The sequence below is a fragment of the Durio zibethinus genome, chromosome 12 (genome assembly GCF_047325235.1).
Source record: "Durio zibethinus cultivar Kanyao isolate XHJ-2024 chromosome 12, ASM4732523v1, whole genome shotgun sequence".
In the NCBI taxonomy this organism is placed as follows: Eukaryota; Viridiplantae; Streptophyta; class Magnoliopsida; order Malvales; family Malvaceae; genus Durio; species Durio zibethinus.
In genome coordinates this window covers 15,559,227-15,577,870 of record NC_143173.1, presented here as the reverse complement: position 1 = coordinate 15,577,870, position 18,644 = coordinate 15,559,227, and the positions used below count along the sequence as shown (strand labels likewise).

Here is an 18,644-nt window from a genome sequence, read left to right as displayed (position 1 = left end):
CTTCATCACATAAATGCTAGCAATTGAGCCTCCATCAAGTATGTACAAGTGATTTTTGACCCTATTCCCTTGTAGAATCACACTACCATTCTTGTACACTTTCAACCAATCATTACTGTCATAGTATGTGTACCCCTGAGAAGCTAACTCATCTAAAGCAATCAAATTATAGCTATAACTCGGTACATGCCTTACATGATGAAACGTCCTAACAACACAATTATGAGATCTAAGGTGAACAGTCCCAATGCCTAGAATATGTACCTTTCTATTATTGGCAACCATAATATCCTTATATTTCTCATTCTCTTCTAATTCCATAAAATAACTCTTATCATTGCAAACATGGATTGTAACGGCTGAATCTAAAACCCAACCTTTATCACCTTTCAAAGTTTGAGTTTCATCTACAGTCATCAAAATGACATCATCATCAGAAGATACAATAGTAGCAGTATCACTATTTTCTTTATCTAATTTTTTTCTCATCATTTGCCCTTTTAAAAATAACCTTATCCCTTCTTAACTTCTTGCAACGTATTTTCATCACAATAATAACATATGTGTCATTGTAATCTTTGTCTCTTAAGTTGAATCTCTCTTTTGATCTATCAATCTTTTTTTAAGTCTTTCCTCGATCTTTTACATCTAGTGTATTCTCTCTAGGTGATGAGTTCTGTGTTTCCATAAACCTTTTGTTCTTACGTAACAAGGCAATTACATCATCCAACTTCAAAGTAGACCCACTCACTAACAAAGTTTGAACTAAAGGTCTATAAGATTTGGGCAAGATGATAACAAAATTATAGCCTTCTTTTCATCTTCTAACTCATCAATAGAAATTGCCAACAATTGAGAAACCAATCTATTAAACTCATTCAGGTGATTATGAAGACTCGTACCTTTTTCTATCTTTATAGAATATAGATCCATATTTAAACATAAGCTACTAGTTAATAGCTTCGATGCATAAATACCTTCAAGCTTATCCTACAAACTTTTTGGAGTATTCTCAGTCAACACACTCTACTTTACCTCTAGGGCTAGCACCAATCTAATAGTACTAATAACTTTATTTTGAATTCTATTCCAATTGCTGTCAGACATTCTCTTAGGCTTATTACTCTCTAATACCTGTTCCAACCTTTGTTGTTCTAATAAATCTTGAATCATATTTTGCCATAATATAAAATTACTCTTTTCATCAAATAATGGAATATCAAATTTGGGCATAAGCATACTAGACATACCTTCTTCAAACATCTTGAAATATTTGTTTCACGTCCTTCTTCAAACATCTTGAAATATTTGTTTCACGATCTCTTGGACTTGCCTCTCATCTTCCCAAACCTCACTTTGATACCACTTATTAGGAATCACATAACTCTGATACCACTTTTAGGAAATGAAGACACACGCAACACCCATATATAAAATAGCAAGCTCAAAACAAGAATAAGAACACACAAATATATTTGTTTCTACCCAACTCAAAATAGCCTACGCCAAACCTAATCTACTAACAAATAAATCTTTATAACTATAAGACTTTTGAAATGAGAAAAGTCACCTAAAACCCAATTACGCCATTTTAATAGCCTACTCACTTAGCTATTCTCTTGGTGTCAAACTATCTGGGATTACCAAACTAAAATCAAAAAATCTTATTTATAAGTGTGAAACCCTTATATTTTTACTAAACTCTTAATGTGAGATACAAGATAAACTCAAACTCTTATAACTTTAATTAACTTTCAATGTGGGATTAAAACATTCAAGGCAAACTGCAATAATAATTTCAAAAGGATCAAGTCTATAATTTTCAATGTGGAACACTTTTTATAGATGCTTTTGTTATTTAATATTTGGTAGTTAAGTTTTCTTTCTTTTTCTCTTTGATTTGGATAGATTTTGAAATCATTTTTATAACTTGAATACCACATAGAATTAGAGTTACAATGAATAATTATTGACTTATAAATCAGTTGTCTTCCTATCCCTTTTATTCTTGTTTTTTAAATCAAAATGACTTGTTCTAAACTTTTTTTTTAAGTAATTCTAGCTAGTAATGGACAACTCTTGTTTAAAAAATAAAATTCAATTCCTGCTTTGCATTGTTGTACTGATTGACAACTTTTCAATCGATTTCCTTCAAACTTACCTTCGCCTTGGGGAACGAATTCGACAGACTAGCTTTACTTGCTTTGAAGGATAAGCTTGTTGCGTAAATCATACATATTATGTGACAAAAGAATCTTTTAAATTTTGATAAATTTTTGAATTTTCTAAAAAAAATATTTTTTTTATAAATTCCATCAAAACATTAAAAAATTGATAAAGGAAGTAAATAATAGTAATTTTTACAAAAATTAAAAAAATACTTTTTCTATAAATAAATTTTTAAAGAATTAATTTTAAATACTAAAAAAAATCATATTATTAAAATAAAATATTAACAAATGTTTAATTGGTACCATGCACTAAACAGGTATTGTAAGGGTGCTAATACTTTTCTCACTCTTAACCGTATTTTTAAAGTCAACTCTAATTTTAAAAACCAAAATATTTTTTTAATAAATCTTAATTAATTTTAGAGTTTGATTAAAAAGATAAATTTTAGATGGTCAATCACATTTAATTAAAAAAATTAATGATAATTTCATAAATTTTTATCAAATTTATGATCGAGCCTCTAGGTAAAAAAATTATTACACACATCCTAGGAAAACATGCATAAAAAAAAAGATGATAGTACTAAAAATGTTTAAAACTATAATTGTGCCAATTCTGCAATTTGTTCAATAATGTCATCAGTTACTAGGAATCTAGACACAAATAATATCCATAATTTCAAAAGGATCAAGCCTATAATTTTCAATGTGGAAGACTTTTTATAGATGCTTTTGTTATTTTTTAAATTTTTTTATAAAATTAGAAAAAGTAAAAATAATATCATAATTGATTTAATTATCAAATAATTAAAATTTATGCAAAACTTTAATAAATTTACACTAATTGACAATTAATAAAACTATAAAGAGATAATGATAATTATTTTATATAAATACTGTTCCACCTTTTTAGCAACAAGTGTTGACTGGTATATAATTCTTTTTGACTTATTGTCTTCTTTATTCATTTTGTCGATTGTCCAGATTTATAGCCTCTTCATCTTTTGGATTAAAAAATACTAGTGAAGTTGTTCTTGACTTGTTCCACTATTCCCATCCTTCTTGATACTAGAGTAGTAAAGAAAAAGAGTATCCAAATCTTCATTTCTAGATGGTTTTTTTAAAAGTTCAATCACTTAAGGCTTTGGCTCTAGATTATTTCCATCATAAAATTTTTTCACAAAAATCTTTTACTATCTGTTATAGCAGTGATATAAGAAATCTGTGAATTTGGTGAGATTTCATTTAGCAATTCTTTTATTTTTTTCTATCATGGTGATTCCAGCTTGGTAACTATATAAACTTGTTCTATTAAACTGTGAAAGAGCAAATTTTATATTTTCTTCTTTTTCATTAGGTGCTAATAAATCTAGTTTATAAAAGTACTTTTTTGACTTCTCATATTTGATAATGTTGAAAAAATCTTTCTTTGTGAAAGAATCCTACTAAACTAGTTATTTTAATATACACATAAGAAAAATATTCATCATTTTTAACAAAATCAAAAATTTCTTATTTAATAAAGGTAGGAAAATGCCTTATTAAATGAAAAGATAAATTTTGAAATGTAATTATATCTATAAAACCCATTTCAATACTAATTATATCATAAGGGTCATGATCTAATCTAAATTTAATTTTAGGAAACCCTTATGAAATTCCTTGATTTTTTAAAAATATAAAATGAAACTTTTCATGAAATACATAATCTACTTTATCTGTTATTCAATTTTTTATTCTATTAAAAAGTTCATTAGGTGAGACTTTGTTAGCCTTTTCATACAAAAGAATTTTTTGAATTTTTAAAAGAAAAGAAGAAATTATTTATTAACTCATTTGGTTAATCCATCTGTAAGATTAGTCATGTTTTTTTTTTTTTAATGCAGATTTACTACCTTAAAGTTGGGCTTTTCAAACTTCTTTTATGAGATTATATAACTCTGGGGGTAATCCTGGACTATAAAAATCTTTTATTTTTGGAAAATTTTGTTACGGTTTCAACAATTTTTTTGTTTTCTAAAGAATTTCAGAATATGACATTAGAGTCCATTGGTTTGGATCCTAAGAAAATTGAGATAATCTACAGGGTTCCATTAATTGTTGTGATGGAATTCCTAGCATTCCATGTATGGTTAAGGATAAAAGAAATATCATGGATTATGATATGGAACTAATGGTTGATTAAAGGACTAAAATCTTAATCCTTGGTTAAGATTAACATGTGTAAGAGAAGAACCTTATATGGGTTGCTTCTTTTTTACTATAGTCCATTCACCAATTTGATCTAGAGGTTTTTACTTCGATTCATTAGGCCTGTTTAAAAAATCAACAAGAAAATTATTAGATACTTTAATAAATTCAATAGAAAATTATATTGGCATAAAAAATTATACCATCTTATTTTTCTAAGATTAGTTTCTAATTTTTCATTTTTTAAGAAATCTTTAACTACGTGATTATTAGTTCTACTAATAGGTGCTAGGTAAATATGAAATGTAGTTACAGCATTTTTTATAGCAAGTAGCCTTTTTTCAAATATAATATATTTTAATTCATTTAGTTTAAATTTTCTTGAATTATGGTCACAAATTAATTCTTGATTATGTACCTTTGATTTAAGTACACATCCCTAATGTTGATGCATCTATTTCAAAAATAAGTAATTCTTCTGGTTTTAAAAGATATACTTTAAGTATAAATTTAATATCTGATTTAATTTGTTTAATAATATCAAAATCATCTTTTGTCCAAGAAAAGAGTGTATCCTCTTTTAGTTTTTCTTGTAAAAGTTTCTCATTTTTAGAAAGATTTTTAATGAATTATCTTCCATAATAAAGAAAACCTAGAAAACTTTGAAGTTGTTTTCTATCTTCCAATTGTTCTGGAAATTCTTTAATCTTTACTATAATATGATCTTGTAAAGTAAGACCGTCTGAAAATAAATTTAATCCTAAGAATTCTATATTAGTTTTTTCAAGTACTAATTTTTTTAGAGCTTAATATTATACCATGTTTTATAAATTCTTGAGCTATAAGATTTAGGTGTTTCTTGTGATCATTTAATGTTTCAAAAAATATAAGTATATCACTAATATATACAACACAAAAATCTTTACATTTCCTAAAAATGGTGTCCATCCATCTTTGAAAAATTTGTGAAGCACTACAAAGTCCGAAGGGCATGACTCTCCACTGATAATTGCCTTTTGGTGCATTAAAGGCTGTCAATGGTTTTGACTCTTCAGTTAGCATTATTTGTCAAAATCTTGATTTACAATCAAATTTACTAAAATATTTAGCATTTTTTACTAACTTTATTAGCACATCTTTTCTAGGAATAAAATATCCATCAAATATTATATTTTGATTAAGCTTTTTATAATTGATTACCATTTTGGCTTTTCCTCTTTTTTGTCCAGCATGATTTCTTACCATAAATGCTAGACTTGAATGTAAACTAGTTGTGGGTTCTTTAAGTCCTTTTTGTAAAAGTTCATTAATTTGTATATCAAATTCATCTATATCTTGTTTAGTATAGATCATTGCTTTTATCTTAATTATTTTCTTTGAATCAAGAATTTTTAAACTACAAAAACAAACTTCTAAGCCATAATTTTAATGGTTTTTCACTAATTTTTTTTTAATTTTATATAACATGTGTGTTTTACTAATTGATTTAATTTTCATTTTCTTGGTTTCAAGTCGGAAATCAAAATCACATATATGTTTATGATTTTTTACTAAATGTATTTCTATAGATTCTTTATCTATAGTAAAAACAATATGGGTAAATTACATAAATATACCTTGAGATTTAATGCAATTTGAGTTTGTCCCCTGAGGTTTGAAATGTGACACTTAACTACCTTATGATTTGTTTTATTATATTTTTACTCAAAACCGTTACTTTTTCCTTTTTTTTCATCTTTTTCATCTTCAATTCATCTTCTTTCTTTACAATTCATCTTCTTTCTCTAAAATCATATGAATTCTCTCTCTAAACTACTAAACCCAAAACCATTGAAAACTTTTCTTCACAAACCCAAAAAAGTAATCTCAGACCAAGACCCAAAATTTTAATTTTGCTCTTGGATGTATGGTGTTCTTTGGTTGTGTTGATTATTCTTGGCTGAGACTTTCAATTTTTTTGCTTATCTATTTGTATGTAAATTTTAAGTTTTGTGTCTTTTTGGGAACGAAATTTTTGCTGTTAAGAATTATATCAAGTATCAAACAAACAACCAATTTCCATTTGGCAACCACCAAAAACCCAGGGACAACCATCAACAAACCCAAAAACCTAGAAACAAACCTAGAAACATAGAAACAATAGCATCTATCTAAAAGACTCACAAACTCAAAATCCACCCTGAATTACTCACACATAGTAAGCCCATAAAATAATTACAAATTCATATAATAGCCACAACAACTCATTAACAAGGATTTTTTCCATGGGTTTTAGTTTGAATTTTTTGGGAATTGTTGGGTTTTTAAAACAGAGACAAAAAAAGGAAATGGGAAAAGATCAACTGGTGGCACACACCATAGTAGTATGCTTTTCTAACATTTGATCCCCCACTCACTAACCATTGTGAAGGATTCATGTTTTTAGCCTAATTTTCTTTCAAAAGTTTGAATATGAGAAAAAGAAAACAAAAAAAATTAGGGAAAGAGTCAGTGTTTATTGATTAGGCATTAACAGTGTCAATGAAAACTAACAAAATGTCACGGACAAATAGCTCACTATGGTTAAGTGTCACTTTTTAAACTTGAGAAAGCAAACTCAAATCACGTTAAACCTTAGGGCATATTTATATAATTTACCCAAACAATATTATTGTTATTCAAACAAAAAGGTAAATGATTGTCTATAAAATTATTTCCTAATAACATATCACCATGTAAAAAAGGAAAGCATAAAATTTTTGGAATTATGAATTTTTTATTCATAAAATAAATAGAAACATTTTTTGTTTTATATCCTATTATAGTTTCTTTTCCATCAATTCCTATTACTGCAATAGGGTGTTTTATTGGCTTCCATTTTTCTAATGGTAAAACATTACTTCTACAGCTACATATAGTAGCTCTAGTGTCTATCAAAACATTTAAAGAGTATGATTTATACTTTTTAAATTTAAACTTTGCTTCAACATAATTATAATACCTTTTTGGTTGATTTTTTGAAAATGTAATTACTTCATCATTACCAATTTTATATTGGCTAATTATAGCCAAATTTTGAATATCATCTCTTCTAGTATTTTAGGAATAGATTAAGTTTAGATTCAAGTTTATTGAGTTGTAAACCAAATTTTCTTGATTTTGATTACTAGTATTTCCTAGAAAAATAGGAATATTTATATTTTTTTGTTCCTATTAATTAAGGTTGAGAAAGAAAAGATTGTTTATTTGAAACAAATGATTGTTCACTAGCATTACTTTTAATGTCTTTACTATCTTTATTTAAGAATGAAGGCATAAAAGAGGGTGGTGGTAGAACTAAATTATTATTAGAACTACTTTCTCCATGATTTTTAAAATACATGTTATTTCCTTATGCAAAAAATTTCATAGGTGTTATTTTTCTATTAGAAGGAACATGTTTTGTAATACCTTCTAATAACCATCTAGTGGGTACTGACAAATCTCTAAGATTCATTAATCTCGGTTTGATTTTTGAATCAAAAGGTTTGGGTTCAAATATTTCTATAATAGTAGGATCTATTTCTTTAATAGATGTAAAAGTATGATTAGGAAATTTATTAATAGCTGTCCAATTGATAGATAAATCACAAGCTACATTTCTAATTTTTGACTTTTTTGTCATTATTCTTAGTCTAAGGCAATCTTCTATTAATGGGTCATTAATAGAAATAAAATAGTTTGGTTTTACTTTAAACCAAATAGCTCTTGATACTAGATTTGATTGTATTCCTCCCTTTTATCCTTTAATAGGGTTTTCAAATTTTTTTTCTACTAATACTACTCTTATTGGTATGTCATTACCAACTTTGAATAAAGCTTTTATAGTTATCATAATTATTCCTAAATGTATATATCTAACTTCAGGATACTTTTGTTTAATTTTTTTTATTTTTTTTTTGGTAAATAAAGGATTATCTACGGGTCCTTGATTAGAATCAGTAGCTATAGTATTGCCACTAAAATTTTCTGTGTCTTTGTGTCCATGGTTTGAATTTTGAAAAGACTGGTAGTCTATATATTTTATCTTTCTTTAGTGATTGTAGTTTTTCTAACAATTCATTTGGAGTAATAACATCTTGTTTTAAGGCATCATTTAATTTTGTCATTTGCTGTTCTTCAATAGCTATGTCTTTAGCTTTGGAATTAATTTCATTGTTAACTTTTGATAAGGTATTATTATTAGGATTACTGTATGTATTAAGCATAAAATATACTATTATCATCATCATCATAATTTGTTTTAGAAATTAATTCATAAATAATTTCTTCTTCAAAAACTTCTTCTCCAAAACAAATTTCTAGATCTCGTTTTTTAAGAGTTTTAATAACTTTTTTAGCATTTTTTCCTTTATTAGGACATTAACGTGCTATATAACCTTTTTCATTACAAATAAAATATTTGCATTTGGATTTCTTTTTTAACGTTTTTCTTCTAACAATTTTTTTCCTTTTGTCAAATTTATGCTTTTTGGGCTTCTATTTGACCAATTGATGTCTTTTTTTCATTTTGTATTTCTTTGAATAGGTTTTATATTGATATTTACCACCAAATTCTAATTCATTTTCTAGTATTTTTATGCATTGTTTATCGCTCAATTTACTTTTTACTTGCTTAGAAACCTTTGTTTTAAGGCAATGTTCTATAATTTGTTTAGAAGCAGAAAGAATTCTATTTTTTATAGAATCGAAATAGTCTTTATTTTTTGCTATAAGGTTGTGAAGTTCTAAATATTTAAGATCTTGTTGATTACAAAGTTCATCCCAAGGTGATGGTAATTTATGAAAATATTGTTCTTTCCAGAATTTGGAGTGAGTTTCATCCAATTTTTAGTATTCATGAATATATTTTTTAGAAAATTCTTCTAAATATCTTATGTCACATAATTTTATTTTAGTCAATATATAACTAGCTTCACTGTTTTGATAAGCTAGTTCCATTCTTCCACAAAATTCATTTTTTAGTAGTTTTGTAAGGTTTTTTTTTTTTTTAACAAATCTAATATAGTAGTTATTTGATTTAATAAAGTCCTTTTTTGAGCTTTTCCTATTTTGGAGTTTTCCCATTTATGCAAAAATTGTAAAACATCTCCTTGAAAATGTTCCATAAAAATAATTTAAGAATTTTTCTTGAGACCAAATGTCTTTCTAATTGTTTGCTACAATAGTCATAGATTGTGCCCAATCTTCTATAGTTTTTCCATAGTCATTTATAGAGATTTTTTAAAGATCTAACTATGTTCCTCCTTGAGCTATAGTTCTTTTCTTTAAAGATTCTATAAAACTAGATTAAGGTATAGGTTCTGTAATAGTTTCAAAAGATATTCCCATTTGTTAATTTCATCTTATAAATATAATCTTCAATTTTATTATCAAACCTATTTTTGTAGACACCCGTTTTATTTTTTATTATTTATTAATTTAATTTAATTTATTTTTTATTTTTTTATGGATAACCTAATGAAAATTAAAAATAAATAAATAAATAAAAGTAGAGTTTTAATTCTAGTAAAACACTAGGATTAAAACTTTAAATTTTGAAGTTGGGATCAATCTGGAAGGGTTTTTGAAAAATAGCGATAAATAGATTAGAAGATAGAAGATTTTGATTTTCAAATCCTCACGTAATTTGGTGAATGAAGGCCTATATAAACCCTAGTAATCATAGAACAATGACAGAAGAGAAAACGGAGAAAAGTGGAAGGAATTAGAGATAACAAAAATTTTTTTCAAGAAGGATTAGCCTTTTGAAGTTGTTTTGGTGATTCTATTGTTTTGGTCGGAAGATTAGTTTTTGGGGGATTTTTTTATCTTTTTTTGGGAATTTTTTGGAAATTCCATAATCAGATTGAATATTTCGACGATAATTCAAGTTTTTCAGTGAAATTTTAGCCAAAAAACCCAGTTTCTATTGATAAAAATCCAAAAATCGATAAGATTCATTGGAGTTCTCTGCATCTTTTAGAGAGATACAGAGAAAAGAAAGAGTAGAGAGAGAAAGTGTAAGGAAGCATCTAAGGAAAGGAGAAAATTTTGCCTTTTATATTAGTTGAAAATGACATCGTTTTGGGGAGCAGAAGTTGGAGGATCTACGTATCACCCGAAAGTCGACTCGACCCGCAGCGTATAGGCCCACCAACCCATTTCATTCAACCCATGTTGAGCTGCTGAGCTAAGCCATACACTGAGCTGTTCCAACCGTGTTTGTCTCTGGAGCCACATCCTTGTTGAGCCACTCAGCCGAGCCATGCCAAAGGTTTTTTTATTCATTTAGTTTATTTATTTATTTATTTATTAAATTAAATTAATTTATTTAATTAAACATTCTTTAATTTTTAATGATTTCCTAAAAGAAAAAAAATATTTTTTACGAAAAGTTAAAAGTTTCAATTTTCCTTAAAAATAAAAACTTCAAAAAATGTTTTGAAAAAAAGTTAAAAATATCAATTTTCCTTAAAAATAAATACTTTTAAAAAAAAACTTTAATTAAGGAAAATTTGAAAGTATCAATTTTCCTTAAGAATAAAAAATTTTCAAAAGATATTTTTGAGGAAAAGTTGAAAGTATCAATTTTCCTTAAAAATAAAAACTTTAAAAATTATTTTTGAGAAAAAGTTGAAAGTATCAATTTTCCTTAAAAATAAAATTTTCAAGAAAAGCGTTTTTGAGGAAAAATTCAAAGTTAAAAGTATCAATTTTTTTTTAAAATAAAATTTTTAAAAAAAGCATTTTTGAGGAAAAATTGAAAGTATCAATTTTCCTTGAAAATAAAGATTTCAAAAAAGGGTTTTTTGAGGAAAAGTTGAAAGTATTAATTTTTTTTTAAAATAAAATTTTCAAAAAAAAGTGTTTTTGAGGAAAAATTGAAAGTATCAATTTTCCTTGAAAATAAAGATTTAAAAAGGGGATTTTTTTGAGAAAAAGTTGAAAGTATCAATTTTTCTTAAAAATAAAATTTAAAAAAAAAAACATTTTGAGGAAAAGTTAGAAGTACCAATTTTTCTTGAAAATAAAATTCTCAAGAAAAGCATTTTTAAGGAAAAGTTGAAAGTATCAATTTTCCTTAAAAAAAAAAAAAAAAAAACCTTCAAATGCTTTAGGAAAAAGTTGAAAGTATCAAATTTCCTTGAATAGAAGCACCACTTTTTTTTCCTCATAAAACAACAAAAAATCTATATAAAAAGTTAAAGCATTATTCTTTCTTTTGTGTGTTCTTTTTCGTTTTTTAGAAAATTTTTAATGTTAAATAACCCGATGATGGAGCCTTTGCAAAAAAAATAGTAGTTTTCTTGTATACTCCTTAGGTGAATTTTCTGTCAAAAGTATTGGAGTCAATTAAGAAAAATTTCTAATAATTAATTACTTGGTAAAATTTTTAAGGCTTAATGGATAAAACATAAAATTGAGCTGGTACCATTTTTCGATAGGCGTTGTAGGGATGCTATAACCTTCCTCACATGTAATTGTACTCCTGAACCTAGTTTTGGTTTTGCAAAAATTGAATCTACCTTTTAAGGATATCTAAGTTAAACTTAGGATTTCTCTCTAAAAAGAGATAAATTCAGTCAGGTGACCAATCACACCTAAACAAAAAAGATTGGTGGTGACTCTTCAAGTCAATGTCTAGCAACAGGTCCATGGATCTAGACGTTATGACAATTTTCATCATCAATTTGTTGGTTAGAAATTTCTCCTACTTTTCTTATTCCCTTCAACTTTTTTGTTGATCAAGATCCATAGGTGTAGGCTTAGTATCAATTTCTTCATCTACTTCTTTAGAAGATGAGGATTTTGTGCTACGAGTTTTATCTTTTACTATTGGATTAGTAGTTAAAATTTTAGCTTTTGTTTATCTTCTTCATCTAAACTACTTTCATTGATAGTATCATAATTAAGCATATAATGATAATTAAACTTTTTAAAAAGTTCTATATGTGTTTCATATAGTTCTTCTATCATATTCAAATAATCAATCCTTTCTTAAGGCATAATAGTTTTTTCCATTTTATACTTAGGATGTTCTATAAGATTTTTATATGATTTAAAATATAATTTTTCAGCTTTAGAAAACTTAGTTGGTTGAAAAGATGATGGTTTATCATTATTAAGAGTAAGAATAGCATTACCATAATATAAAGATCCAAAGTCATTTGTTTGACTTTTGTCAACTTCTAATAATTCTAATTTTTTATTAATATTTACTAATAATTGTTTAGAATCATGGTTTAAATCTAAACAAGTAGCTTGTCCTAAACTATCTACTTTTGACTCTAGTATATCAGCTTTATTAAACAATTTTTTTTAAAAAAAAATAGATAAATCAACTAAACTATTAATACTATAACTAATTGTCAGTATATGATTTTCTAATTGAGTATCCACATGCAGGTTATGATTATAAGTTTTTTCTGAACATCAACATCTTGCTCCATGTTCTTGCTACCCAAAACCATTGTATATCTTTCAATGATCTCTAAAACTAGATTTAAATGCCACAACACTAGCACAGAGATAGTAAATAGATATATAAGTTTTGGAACATAAAATTTAAAATTAAAAGCTGTGAAAGTAAAGAAATACTTACAATGATAGTTGTAATATAGAAATCTCAAATAGAAAATATATATCTAAACACTAATTTGTATAGTCTAAGATATACAAAGTTCGTTACAAGGCACTGATACCATTTACAAATAAAAGTGAGAGATGATAGAAATTTACAAGAATGAAAAAAAAAGGAAGAAAAGGAAAGAAGAAATAGGGAGGGGAAGTCTAAAGTTTCTCTTATTCTCCGTATCTCCTTTTATGGTTACTAGCAATAATTTTTCCCATTTAATGAGATTAGGTAGCTTTTAAATAAACTTCCCAAATTTTAATAAATTTACACAAATTCACAATTAATAAAACTGTAAGGAAAAACTTTTACATTCAAGACGTGCTTTTTGTTTTATAAAAGCAAAATAACAAAATTATTAGCCAAACATAACTTTAATTATTATCTTTCTTTTGGTTGAACCACAAGTATTCTTTAAGTTTTCGGTACATCCCTTTTCCAGTACTTCGTTCATAATTTTATCGAGCACATCGTTTTTCAGTACTTCGTTCGTAACTTTTTTTTTTTTATATAATGTAAATTGTTAGTTGAATTTTTTTTCTTATGATGGATGACATCTTCATATTAATAAGGGCATTTTTGCTAAGCACATCTGCATTATAGCGAAGACCAATTATTTTTAACGAAGACCAGACTCAATCAGCTTTAGTGAACGATTACGGATGAATCTCTATTCGAGGACTAAGTCAGTTAGAATTTGTAGCATGCTGAATAATTAGAGATGGTGATGGAGCTCAGTGAAATTAATTTGCCATCTTCAAACTAAATCTGTCTGACCAATCGGTTCCCAAGCCAACATGACGTTTAGGATGACTTAATTGGTTTCCTAATTTGATAAGAAACTTTCTATTTTAATTGTAGATTGAACTTTCTCTTAGATGGAACCGTCTTCTGACTTCCTCGATGTCACTTGAATGGGATTGATCAATTTTCTTTTGCTGTTCTTTAATATTTGGTAGTTAGTTTTTCTTTTCTTTTCTTTTTCCCTTTAATTTCGTCAGATTTTGTAATCATCTTTATGACTTGAATACCACATAAAATTAGATTTATAAGAAATACTTGTTAACTTATAAATTAGTTCTGTCTTCCTATACCTTATATTCCTGTTTTTTAAACAAAACGACTTGCTCTAAACCTTTTTCTAAGTAATTCCAATTTCCAGCTAGTAATGGAGAAATCTTGCCTGAATAACAAATGTATTATTCAGATCAAATTTCTGCTTTGCATTGTTGTTCTGACAATCTTCCGATCGATGTCCTTCAAACCTGCCTTCGCCTTGGGTAACGAACCGACAGACTACCTTTACTTGCCTTGAAGGATCAGCTTGTTGATGGTTCTCCTGGAGCTCTAATTTCATGGAACGCTTCTCTCCACTTCTGTGCGTGGCAAGGTGTTCGATGTGGTCGGTAGCAGCAGAGGGTAATCAGTTTAAAACTGAATAGCATGAAATTAGGTGGCTCCATATCTCCTTCAATCGGAAATTTAAGTTTCCTTCGAGAGGCTAACCTATCTGATAACAGCCTGCAAGGACAAATCCCCAGGGAATTTGGGCAGTTGAGGCGGCTTCGTTCTCTAAATTTAAGTTACAATAATCTCCAAGGTAACAGCCCCATGGAACTCACCAAGTGCTCAAACCTCCAATTGATTAATTTAAATCACAATAGCCTTTCTGGAAAAATTCCATTTAGCTTTGGTGATGATAATATGAAGAATCTCACCAGACTCTCTCTTGCAGACAATAATTTGATTGGGGGTATTCCATCTTCCTTGGGAAACCTTTCTTCATTGGATTATCTGCGACTTGCAGGAAATCATTTGGAGGGAACTATACCCAACGCTTTAGGGAGAATATCAAACTTGAATGTCATTGGTCAAAATAACCTACCTGGTACTATTCCTCCTTCAATTTACAATCTTTCCTCCATTACATGTATTGACATGGGTACAAATAAATTATCTGGGGGCCTTGCACCTGAAATAGGTTTTTCTTTTCCAAAGCTTGAAATATGTATATTGGAGATAACCAATTCACTGGAACAATTCCAAGATCAGTAACTAATATCTCTGGCCTGCAACAGTTTGACATCCAAACAAATGGTTATGGTGGATCAGTTCCTGACCATATGGGAAACCGTCAGAATCTTGAACTGTTTACCATTGACTATAACCACCTTGGAATTGGAAATCTGGGAGACCTGGATTTTCTTTCTTCTTTAATCAACTGCAGTCAGTAGACACTTTTAGCCATCCATGAGAATAGATTCAGGAAGCAAAGAAAAAGGGAAAAGTTCTGTCAACCAAAGTCATTTTTATTTTCATCCTTGGCATTCCACTTGCCTCAATTCTGGTTGTGCTTCTTGTTTTTCTTTGTTGGAGAAAATGCTTTGGAAGGGATAAAATCCCTATGCCTTTGCTGCCTGTTGGCCTCTTGCGAGTATCATATAAGGAACTTCTTCAAGCCACTAATGGTTTTGCATCCTCCAACTGCATTGGTAGTGGCAGTTTTGGCTCTGTATATAAAGGAATTCTTCACCAATACAAAGACCCCGTTGCCGTGAAAGTATTGAACTTTCAAAACCTTGGGGCTGTAAACACTTTCACGGTTGAATGTGAGGTTTTAAGAAAAATTCGACATCGGAATCTTGTCAAGTTGATAACTTCTTGCTCAAGCATTGATTACCAAGGCAATGATTTCAAAGCTCTGGTTTTAGAATTCATTCCTAATGGAAGTTTAGATAGCTGGCTGCATGATCGGCATTCTGATCACTCCCGCCATTTGAGCTTTGGTCAAATGTTGGACATAGCTATAGATGTGGCCAATGCGTTGGATTACCTTCACCACCATTGTGGAACGCTGATTGTTCATCGCGATCTAAAGCCGACCAAAGTTCTTATAGATGATGACATGGTTGCACATGTCGGTGATTTTGGGATGGCTAAGCTCCTTTCTAGTGCTGCAAGTAATAATCTGGGTAGCGAGCAAGCAACTTCCTTAGTCATCAAAGGAACAATTGGTTATCTCGCTCCGGGTAAATTTCAAATCTTCTGATCTTATTTTGTTAACAAAATACATTTAATTTTGTACGCGTTTAGTATGTACATTATTTTAAATCTTTTGGCTTCTAATTTCTAAGCACATTCTACAACTAAAAATAGTTTAAATTATAATTATTTGTAACAAATCGTTGCAGAATAAGGTATGGGTGGTCCGACCACTCCTGAAGGCGATATTTACAGCTATGGAATTCTCCTCTTGGAGATGATCACTGGAAAGAGGCCAACATATGACTTGTTTCATGATGGCTTAAGCCTTCGTAATTTCTGTAAGATGGCATTGCCAGAACAATTGGAGGAGATTCTAGATGTTCGATTGCTTCAACAAATTAATGAGAAGAACATAGATGGTGATGAAATATGGAAGTGTTTGGTTTCTTTCACTCAAGTCGGTGTTGCCTGCTCTATAGAAGTTCCTGTTAAGAGAATGAAGATTGAAGATGCTATCACAGAGCTGCATGCAATTAAGGCAAGATTGCATGCACGGAAACAAGTTGTTTCACGAAAAGGGATAAAAGATATATAGGCAGTGCCAAACGGTGAAGATTACGATATGATAGAATTTATGGAGTGATATATTAAATTTATCTTTCATTTTTGAATGTTTGTAATTTGATAAATGTAAAAGTATATGTGCATAAGTTGATGGGATAAAATAACTTCAGACAATATTCAAACTGAATATGTCATGCAATGAAAAAATTAAATTATCTCTCTCTTATGTGAATCTAGCAGGAATCAAACAAATGAAGCTAATAAATAAATCATCAAACCACGACCACAAGAACAAAAGCAATTGACATAAAAAACCTCCCCAAAACGACGAGTGAAAATCACGGGTAGCAACAAATAATCTCCACTACAAAAAAAAAAAAAAAGAGGAATACAAAGTTCTCTCTAGCTAGAATTAGAGGTATACAACCACAATATCTCAAGATTAAACAATCTTAGTCAAGAAACAATTTTGCAAGAGAAAATTTGATAAGTTTCAACAAATTTACAGATTAACAAATACCCATGAAATTAGTAGGTAGAAAATTCAAAACTTGATCTCCACTATTAAGACTGAAGAACAATGAGTCATGAACACATAGATAAAATTTTAGCTTAATTGGACAATGGATTGATTTCAATCAAACTACTTGTCTAAAACTGCACAAAACCCCCTTTTCTCCCTTTTTCTCTATTTTGACACCACATTCTCTTGTTTCTTTTTTCAACCATATAAAGGTTTAAAACCCTATAACCAAGAATGAAAGGACTAAAAAGTCCTTGGTGAATGGGCTTTACTTTTATGCCACCTCCACATGGAGGAAACTAAGCCCAACAAATCTCCCCTTTTTTTACTATGTGGAAAGAATTACCATTCCAGTGATCAAATGACAAACTTTAAGCTTCTCCCTTGGTAGTGTCTTGGTTAACATATTAGAACCATTGTGATCGATGCGAATCTTATCAAGTTCAAACAAGTTATCATTGAAAGCATCTCTTAGCCAATGGTATCTCACATCAATGTATTTTGATCTTGAATGAAAAGTATAATTCTTGCTAAGGTAAATTGCACTGTGATTGTCACAAAATATCACATAGCGTTGCTGCTTGAAACCAAGTTCTTGTATGAACTTTTTCATCCGCAACAATTCTTTACATGCTTCAGTGGCTACAACATACTTAGCCTCTATTGTAGAAAGTGCAATGCATTTTTGTAGTCTCAATTGCCAAGATACAGCCCCACCTTAATATGTAATCAAATAACGTAAATAAACTTTTAGGAATCAACATCTCCTACCATATCTGAATTAGTGTAGCCAACTAGCACTGGTTTCTCACTTCCAAAAGTGAGTCTCAAGTTGGAAGTGCCTTGTAGATATCTCATAACTATTTAACTGCATTCCAATGCTCTCTTCTTGCATTGACAAAAAGTGGCTAACAACACCAATTGTATGGGCTATGTTTGGCCTAGTACACACCATTGCATACATCAAACTTCTTACTGTTGAAACATATGGAACTCTTCTCGTGTCTTCCTACTTATTAGTTGTAAAAGGGCTCTAATTAATATTTAGCTTAAAGTGTGTAGCAAGAAGAGAGCTAACCACTTTAGCTTGATACATATTAAAAACTTTCAAGCACCTTTTCAATATAGTGCTTTTGTGACATGTAGAATCTCTTGGTTGCTTTGTCTCGATAAATTTGAATTCCAAGAATTTGTTGTGCTAGCCCTAAGTCCTTTATAGCAAAAGATCTACTCAATTGCTTCTTCAATTGGTCACTTCTAAAAGCATTCTTACCAACAAACAATATGTCATCAACATAAAGCAATAATATGATAAAATCATCATCAGAGAATTTCTACATAAACACATAATGATCAAAAGTAGTTTTTTGATAGCCTTGATCACCCATAACTGACTTAAACTTCTTATACTGCTATCTCGATGCTTACTTCAACCCATAAAGACTTTTATTTAGCTTGCACACAAAATCCCTCCCTTTTTCTTTACTTGAAACCTTTTGGTTGCTCTAAGTAAATCTCCTTGTCCAAGTCACCATGGAGAAAAGTAGTTTTGACATCCATTTGCACAATCTCTAAATCA

At 28.9% G+C, this 18,644-nt stretch overlaps 2 protein-coding genes and 1 pseudogene across 2 annotated transcripts; all 3 read left to right on the top strand.

Moving 5' to 3' along the window:
• Positions 1-14,161: 14,161 nt before the first annotated feature.
• LOC149515762 (uncharacterized) lies at positions 14,162-15,227 on the top strand (annotated as a pseudogene).
• A 128-nt stretch (positions 15,228-15,355) lies between these two features.
• Positions 15,356-16,573, top strand: LOC149515760 (putative receptor-like protein kinase At3g47110). Its single transcript, XM_089741633.1, has 2 exons — positions 15,356-16,022; positions 16,185-16,573. The coding sequence occupies exon 2, from the start codon at positions 16,193-16,195 to the stop codon at positions 16,571-16,573; it is 381 nt and encodes a 126-aa protein (XP_089597759.1). The 5' UTR covers positions 15,356-16,022; positions 16,185-16,192.
• Positions 15,398-16,042, top strand: LOC149515761 (putative LRR receptor-like serine/threonine-protein kinase At3g47570). The gene has a single exon (XM_089741791.1). The coding sequence runs from the start codon at positions 15,398-15,400 to the stop codon at positions 16,040-16,042; it is 645 nt and encodes a 214-aa protein (XP_089597917.1).
• Positions 16,574-18,644: the final 2,071 nt, after the last annotated feature.